This window comes from Gymnoscopelus braueri (genome assembly GCF_963280865.1).
Source record: "Gymnoscopelus braueri genome assembly, chromosome: 1".
NCBI lineage: Eukaryota > Metazoa > Chordata > Actinopteri > Myctophiformes > Myctophidae > Gymnoscopelus > Gymnoscopelus braueri.
Window position 1 is genome coordinate 54,161,381 of NC_137603.1, and position 7,314 is coordinate 54,168,694.

Genomic DNA, 7,314 nt, shown 5'->3' on the forward strand with positions numbered 1-7,314 from the left:
CAAGCTCACAGCGCGTCACTTCGTGCAAGCTTGTACATCTGCTATTTTTGAACAATTTTGAAAAATCTTGAAAATGTTGGGGGTCCTTGGCACAAAAAAGTTTGAAAACTACTGATTTAGAAGGCATTTGCAGAATTGGCCTCATGTCTTAATGGGTTAAGCTTGCCTCAAGAAAATCTGTACGATTCAGCAGTCACGTGGGAAATGGTGGCATGTGTTTTGGTATTAGCATCAGACAACCGCATCAACACCAATTCGGAGACAAGGTATCACTGTAAAGTTGACAAGAAGGATGTCACTATACGTTGCCAGAAGTGCCAGACTGTGTCATGGTGTTTTGTTACGTTTTGTATTGATCTATAGAAATCTAGTTATTTAGACCTGTTAGTTGGTCTGTTTGTCAAAGGGTCACACCAGGTTATCTCTGCTGTGCGTCAAAAACCTGGTATCTACACCCATTTTTGTACTGGAATGAATGGGCTGACGGAGCAGTCTGTGGATCTTGGAAACCAGGGCCTGGATGATGGGGTAGCGAGAGCGGACCTGACTGTACGACCCCTCCACTTCTAGCAACTTCCTTTGTAGGGCTTCACCAAAACCTGCCGCCATGTCGCTCCTCAGCTGGTCTAGGTCTTGCTGGCTGACTCTGGACTGGCCGAGGACACGGCCTCCAGTTCCCCGCAGTCCTCCAAACAAGTCACCACCAAGTCGTGATCTGATGCCACTGACTCCAGGCAACAGAGAGTCCTTGGGGTCAGTGGGAATGCAATACAACAAATAGTACTCCAGGTGGCGCCACAACACAAATAAGCAGGTCTCTATCACATAGGAGCAGAGGGCTAGAAGCTTGGCTCTGTTGTTGATGAGCTGGACCAGTCGTCTTTTGGCCAAAAGGCTCCTCTGGACAGGCGAGATCTTCTCCACCCCGCCTGGACCTGACACCAAGTCTTGATACTGCTCCTTGAGCTCCTCTGGGGGCAGCTGATCCAGGCTCTGCAGTTTCCCTACGCTCTGTCTGTGGCTCTGCTGAAACCTGAAGAAATCTGCAGCACTGTTCTTTAGCAGGTAAAGCACCAAGCCCAGGCTGGGATCATGGGTCAAGTCTCGGTCACCTGGTCTGCTGCTAGAGGGGCCGAAGAGGCAGATGCTGAACTGGGCCTGAGCCGAGCTCTGCAGCAGCAGGGAGTGACAGTACTCCATGATGTTAGCACACACCTGTTGCATGGCTACCGCCATCTCCTCGCGGCACTCAGCCGGGTCGCCAGGAGCATCCATCTCAGCATGCTTCAACAGTTTCTCCCTCTCACTCCCTGCCAGACGGCCCAGCAGGGAAAGGCAGAGATGCCGAAATCTTTTGATGTGACTCTTGAGTACATCACTGTTGATCTCTCCACACATATCAAGAACTCCTGGCAGGGCTGTCTTGCTGATAATGCCGGTGAGCAGAGACAACAGCTGTAGCGTTTCCATACTGAGATCCTGACAGAGCAACAGAGACTGGATGGTATCTGCATTTACAACCAGCCACGTAAGTACTTGTGCAGCCCCCTGCGGGTGGTGTATGGAGGTTGAGTGTGCCACCCCCTGCTGATGGTGTATGGAGGTTGAGTGTGCCGCCCCCTGCTGATGGTGTATGGAGGTTGAGTGTGCCGCCCCCTGCTGATGGTGTATGGAGGTTGAGTGTGCTGCCGCCTGCTGGTGGTGTGTAGAGGTGGAGATGAGGATGACCTGGAACAGATTGAGTGTGGGCAGGAGGATCTGCCTGTAGCGGTCTAGAGGACTGGGGATGAGACCTGACGGGTCCCTCGTCGTCCTATGTGAGTCGCAGCGAGGTACCATGTCAAACACCTGACACTCGATCAGCTGGGACACCAGGCCACACTGCAGCAGCTCCATGGCCCCCTGCAGGCCCGCCTTGGCAACGCGCGTCAGCAGGGTCATCTTACTCTCGTACATGTACAGTGGTTCGAGGACTGCCGGCTGTGTAGTGAGCACACTCTGTAGGGCCACATCATCTTGCTTCAGACTTTCCACCAGCACCCTTAGGCAGCCACTTTTGCGCATATACACCAGCCACTGGCTGGATAGGATGCTGTCCAGCCTGATCCTATCCTGGTCGATGGATAGGATCCTGTCCATCACCTCCAACGCCAGCATTCGTCCGCTCTTGTGACCATCGCAGGCGTCACGACACACCACCTCCATGAGGGCTGTGCCGTAGCTCTCAATGATCGCCATGTTCTCTCTCTGCAGTTTGGAGAGACCATCTTCTGGAGCTGTCAGCCGCTCCCACATAGCGTTGCCTGACTGTAGCATGTCAGGCTCGTCAGGTTTGTGGGTAATTTTAAGGACGTTTAGCAGAGAGCCGTACAAGTGTACACACATACGCTGGGATCTCCCACCTGTACGGAGGATGAAGTCCAGAAGCTTACTGAGGATCAGGTGCAGAGCAGAGTTGGCGATGGAGGAAAAGCCAAAAGACACACCGACTTCTAGCCCCACCCCCTGCTGGTGCTCTGACAGCAGTGACAGGCCGAGGTGGGTTGTCAGTGTGAAGACTGCCTCGGCAACGTTGGGCATTAGCTCTTCTGTTGCATCTTCAGATAAGACCTTATCATGCAGGTCCAACAGCAGGTCTCTGATGATGAGCTGTCTGTCCTCGGCAGGTATGAGGTCAGTGGGGCAGGCGGTCAGCAGAGTCTCCACCAGAATCCGCCAGGACTGCAGCGAGTGTTTCTTGGCGCTGAGGGTCCGACGCACGCAGTTGCGTTCCACAACCTGTTCTAGGATGGAGTTCACCTCCTTCATTAACAGGGACCTCTGTCCAATGGCTGCCATTCCTTGCAGGGCATTCACCTCGGCGACCAACCGGCGATGAAGCAGCTTAACATTGCACACAGTCTGCCCTTGTTCGTTGACATGCTCACATTTGGAAATCACCTGCTCTATCTGGGTGGGCTCAAAGAATCCCAGCTGAGGAAGCTCTGGAATGTCCTGACTGAAATTGATGGTGTCGAGCACACTCAAGAGCTTCCTGCGCACTTTAGGCCCTGTGTTAAAACCCAGGTAACCACTGACAGGTCTGGTCTCTTCCTCAATGCCTGGTTCACCATCAGCTGCGTGACGTGTGTGTGGCTGGTCGTCCAGGAGCAGGTTGGCGAGGCGCTGCACGTGAAAGTGCTGGCGGTTCAGTGATGTCACCCGTAGCTCGATGGCTGCTGTTTTCATCAGCCACGACATCTGATAGAGAGTGGAGATCTGGTCACCAGGAAGGACAAAGGGCAGGTGCTGCAGCTGTGAGAATAGGAAGTCGTGGCTGGTTCTCAGGTAGCGCATGGTGGGGCCTGATGTTTCTGAGCAGGCACACAGCTGGTAGATCACCTGGTAGCAGAGCTCAGCCAGGTGGGGGGCCTGGCCTATGAGTAAAGGCCCTGATCTCTTGTCACTGCCTCTCTGGAGCATATCCAGAATGGCATGCAGACAGCTCCTTGGACAGCCTAGAACACCTGGGTCCTGCAGATTGGTGGAAACAGGCTTCTTGACCTCGTAGCCCAGCAGGTAGAAGGAGAGGTTGGGGGCTTTCAGCTCCAGTGAAGTGATCAGCAGGTTCAGAATGTGGATCTGGGTCTCATGTCGGATCTTTGCCACCTTCTTTAGTGGGTCTGAGTCATCTACTGTCTCTATATCTTCTTCAGCATCTACATTGTCCAGACACTCTATGAATCCTGCCATCAGCTTGTCACTGACAGCCTGGTCATTTGTGAAATCTCCCACCAGCCTCATCTGAATGTTGGGGTAGCGGGCGATGCGACGCAGGATCTTGGCGCTTTGGAAGGCTGTCTCTGGGTTGGAGCTGTTGTGGTACAGGTACCTGGTGATGTTGACAACGTGGTCGGCCCTGCGGTTCTGAGGGCGGCTGACCTCATGGAGGAGCTGCTCTAGAGGAGACACCAACAGGGAGGCCTCGCTCTCCCTCAGGAGGTCCATAAACATCACCTCCTTCTGCAGAGCCAGATCCAGCAGACACAGACAGTGCAGCACCGCAGACTCTAGCGGTTTCTGACCGTGGAAGGGTGCGTACGTGTCGAGCTGGTCGATACCCTCCTCCAGCAAGCTGAGGCAGAGAGCAAGCATGGGTGAGTCGGTCAGCAGGTGGAACATGATGCTGTGTCCGGGGGGTTTGTGGGCTGGGAGCTGCTTTCCCTGCAACTCCACCGTGTCATGGACAAAATCCGACGACTGGGGCTCATAGTCCTGCAGCAGCTTGTGGAACACCTCCAGCGCCGCATCGGCTACCTCCCACTTCTCAGCAGGACGGCGATATGCTCTGGTGGGGAAGGGGAGGAACACAGAGTCCAGCAGAAAGACCAGATATGGCTGGAAGCCCGGAACGCGTAGCCCCGCCCCCAATTTGACAGGCAGGCCACTCTCCACCAGTGTGCTGATCAGCTGGCAGAAGGCCCGTGTCAGAGGGTATTCCTTACAGATAGACTCAACCTCATTCAGCTCCAGCTCAATTCCAGCAGTCTGTCTCTGTTGTCCTGGGAGTTTCACCGTCTGGAGGATCTGCGTGTATTCCAGTGACTGCCACAGAGAGGCAGCAATCTCAGGGGACTTCCCAAAGGCGGACAGGCAGCGCAGCAGCTCCGCCTTGAGGACACACGGGATGCTACACTGCAGCAGCCCCAGCATCACCACTACGGGAGTCCACTGAGGGTGTTCGCACAGCGCCAGTCGGGCGTCTTCACTCCATGTAATGATTGTAGTGAATAAATCCAGAAAGGAGGTGATCCCATCCAGCTCTCTCTGGTTGACGCCCTTCAGTGGACGGTGGTGGTACTGTGCCGTGTCGGGGTTGGGCCGGTCTCGTTTCAGGTTGTCATGATAGAGCATGAGAGCGTGGAAGAAGTGTTCCCAGGAGGCAGGGTTACCTGCTACACCCTGGAGCTTCGCTCCAAATGGGGCTCCGTTGGTTTTCAGCAGATTGAAGCAGTAGTATGCACACTGAGGTCCCTTGGCCAGGCCCTTCAGCATGTGCAGATAGGCCATGTAGAGTGTAGAGGGCAGCAGGTCTCCCATTTGACGCACAAACTTAGACAGAACAACCTGTTTATGTGGAGGTCTCTGTAAGGCCATGCCCAGGTAGGAGCCATGGGGAGAGGTGTGTTGGACAGAATCTGTTGGACACCAGAACCCCAGGGCCAGCTCCAGGCTGAATGGGTCTTTACTGTAAAACTCTCCAATCAGGGTCATTAAGTGGTCCAGGTCTTTCTTTAAGGAAGATGGAGGCTCACTGCCTGTCTTTAAGGACATATGCACCAGACGGGCATCTTCCTCAGCACGATCGCGTAGCTCAATCACCTTCATGGGCATGAGAGTCAGGAAGTCAGTGAGGAGGGAATGGACGCGAATGAGGTAAAACTCTTCCTTGGCAAAGCCCTCGCATCCCAGCATGCGCTCCTTCAAGAACAAGAACACGTCTGCCTGTAGGGCCTTTTCAGCCAGAGCCTCATCTTCCTTTGTGAACTCCACCAGAGAAGATCCCTGAGGTAGCTGAGAGAGAGCACTCAGAGTCAGAGCCCAGGCAAGGCGACACACCGCCTGCAGGCCAGGAAGTTTCCAGGGTCGGCGATCCATCAGACGACGGTGCACTGCAGCTACATAATGCCTCTCTGTCAAGGGCATGGCCTGGAGCAGATCTTCTCCATCTTCTGTACCTTGCTTTAGGAAGCTGACATTCAGGCAGTAGAGCAATGCCATGACCAGCGCCAGGTTCACACTGTCCAATGATCCGTCAGCTTCAGCTGTCACCGTCTCCAGGTGACCAATGAGAGCCAGGGTATCGTCTTCCGCCAAGGGCGACTGGCAGGTCCAGGAAAAAAGGCAGCCTGCCAGTGCTTCTCTGCATTCTGTGATGAGGTCAGATACCTCCCTCCTGTGTTTCTCATTTCCCAGGCCACGGTACTTCTGCAGACGCTCAAACTCCCGCTGCACATCGATCGTCGACACCAGATCGAGGATGCGTCTGGTCAGATGACGCTGGCTCATAAGTTCGTCTGTAAAAAGCGTGGCCAATGCCACAAGCTCCCCACTCAGTTCCAGGTGGAAGGTCTTGCTGTGACGGCACTGAATGAGCGAACGCAGGGAGTTGGCCACGGACTGCTTCCCGTCCCAGTAGAGCTGCACGGCCACCAGGCCACGTGTCAGACCTGGGAAGTGGGGCTGCAGCTGTTCACCTGCCAACAACAGTTCCAGAGCTGCCACCTCCCCCGTGTCAAACAGGTCACTGAGGATCAAGGCCTCGGCGACAAGCTCCTCCGGTAGGAGCCGTGAACCCCGCTGACCTTGAATGGCTATACCCTCTGTGCTGGCTTTACACAGCTTCTCCCTCTGCTGTGCACTTTTTGGAGGGTTTCTGTAGAGCGACGTAAAGTGTGACTTGTGTTTCTTGAGCTGCCGGTCTAGGAGGTGTACGCTCTCCTCTTTTCTACTCCACATTGCACCCTCCACCGTCTCCCAAAGCTCCTTCAATGGCCCCCACAGGCTGGCTCCTGAATTCACTGCCATCTGTGCAGCCATTTCACTTTACTGGAAAACCAATTACATTTATGTAGCATCAAGGTTTCCGTGTCATTCCCATATACAGAATGGATATGCCCGACATCAGGGCAAATGTTTTGTCCGACGTCATATGCCCATATATGGAGATGCCCAATGTCAACAGAGATGTTTTGTCTGATGTCACATGACCATTACATTTTTACAAACACAGGCAACCAAATAATGCAGTGATACAATTTGTTCTTTTTGGGTTGGGGTTCACAGAAACTATACAGTTTTAAGTGACCGATTTGAAACATATTTGAGAATCGAGGTCCTTGTCCTGCTGGCAGCCTGCATAATAACTATGACGCTGATCAGCCAAGTAGTTTGCAAGATAGTCTGTGGAGAGACACTGACACACAGACTCAACCGTATGCAAGGGCTCTGCCTGGTGGAGATAACAACAGAGGCAAACACAAGGACATAGCATGCGTTAAGTTCTACACTGGATCAAAGTTTGGCCAATACAAGGTGTATTATATTGTTCGGCGCATGTTAGTCTTTTCCACTGAGACTTAACCAGCCCGCCATCTGATCTTGATGTTCGTGCAACAGTCCAAGTTAACATAACGTTCATAATACAGTCCCAAATCGTAACTTTTGGTTCCCCAGGTTGTTTGGCCCCCATGAAATGCTGTGAGATACCATCCCCCTGGTCTTGTATTCCATTTTTACTCAAGTATTAGTTTACATCCCCTCACTGCATCCAAT

General features: G+C 53.4%; 1 protein-coding gene across 1 annotated transcript; it reads right to left on the reverse strand.

The window, feature by feature from the left end:
- Nucleotides 1-408: 408 nt before the first annotated feature.
- LOC308089099 (nuclear pore complex protein Nup205-like) lies at nucleotides 409-6,579 on the reverse strand (the record flags this gene model as incomplete). The annotated part of the gene is made up of 2 exons (XM_080433670.1): nucleotides 409-1,548; nucleotides 1,693-6,579. 2 exons carry the CDS (start codon nucleotides 6,577-6,579, stop codon nucleotides 409-411), a joined length of 6,027 nt encoding a protein of 2,008 aa, XP_080289796.1.
- Between the last annotated feature and the right edge of the window lie 735 nt (nucleotides 6,580-7,314).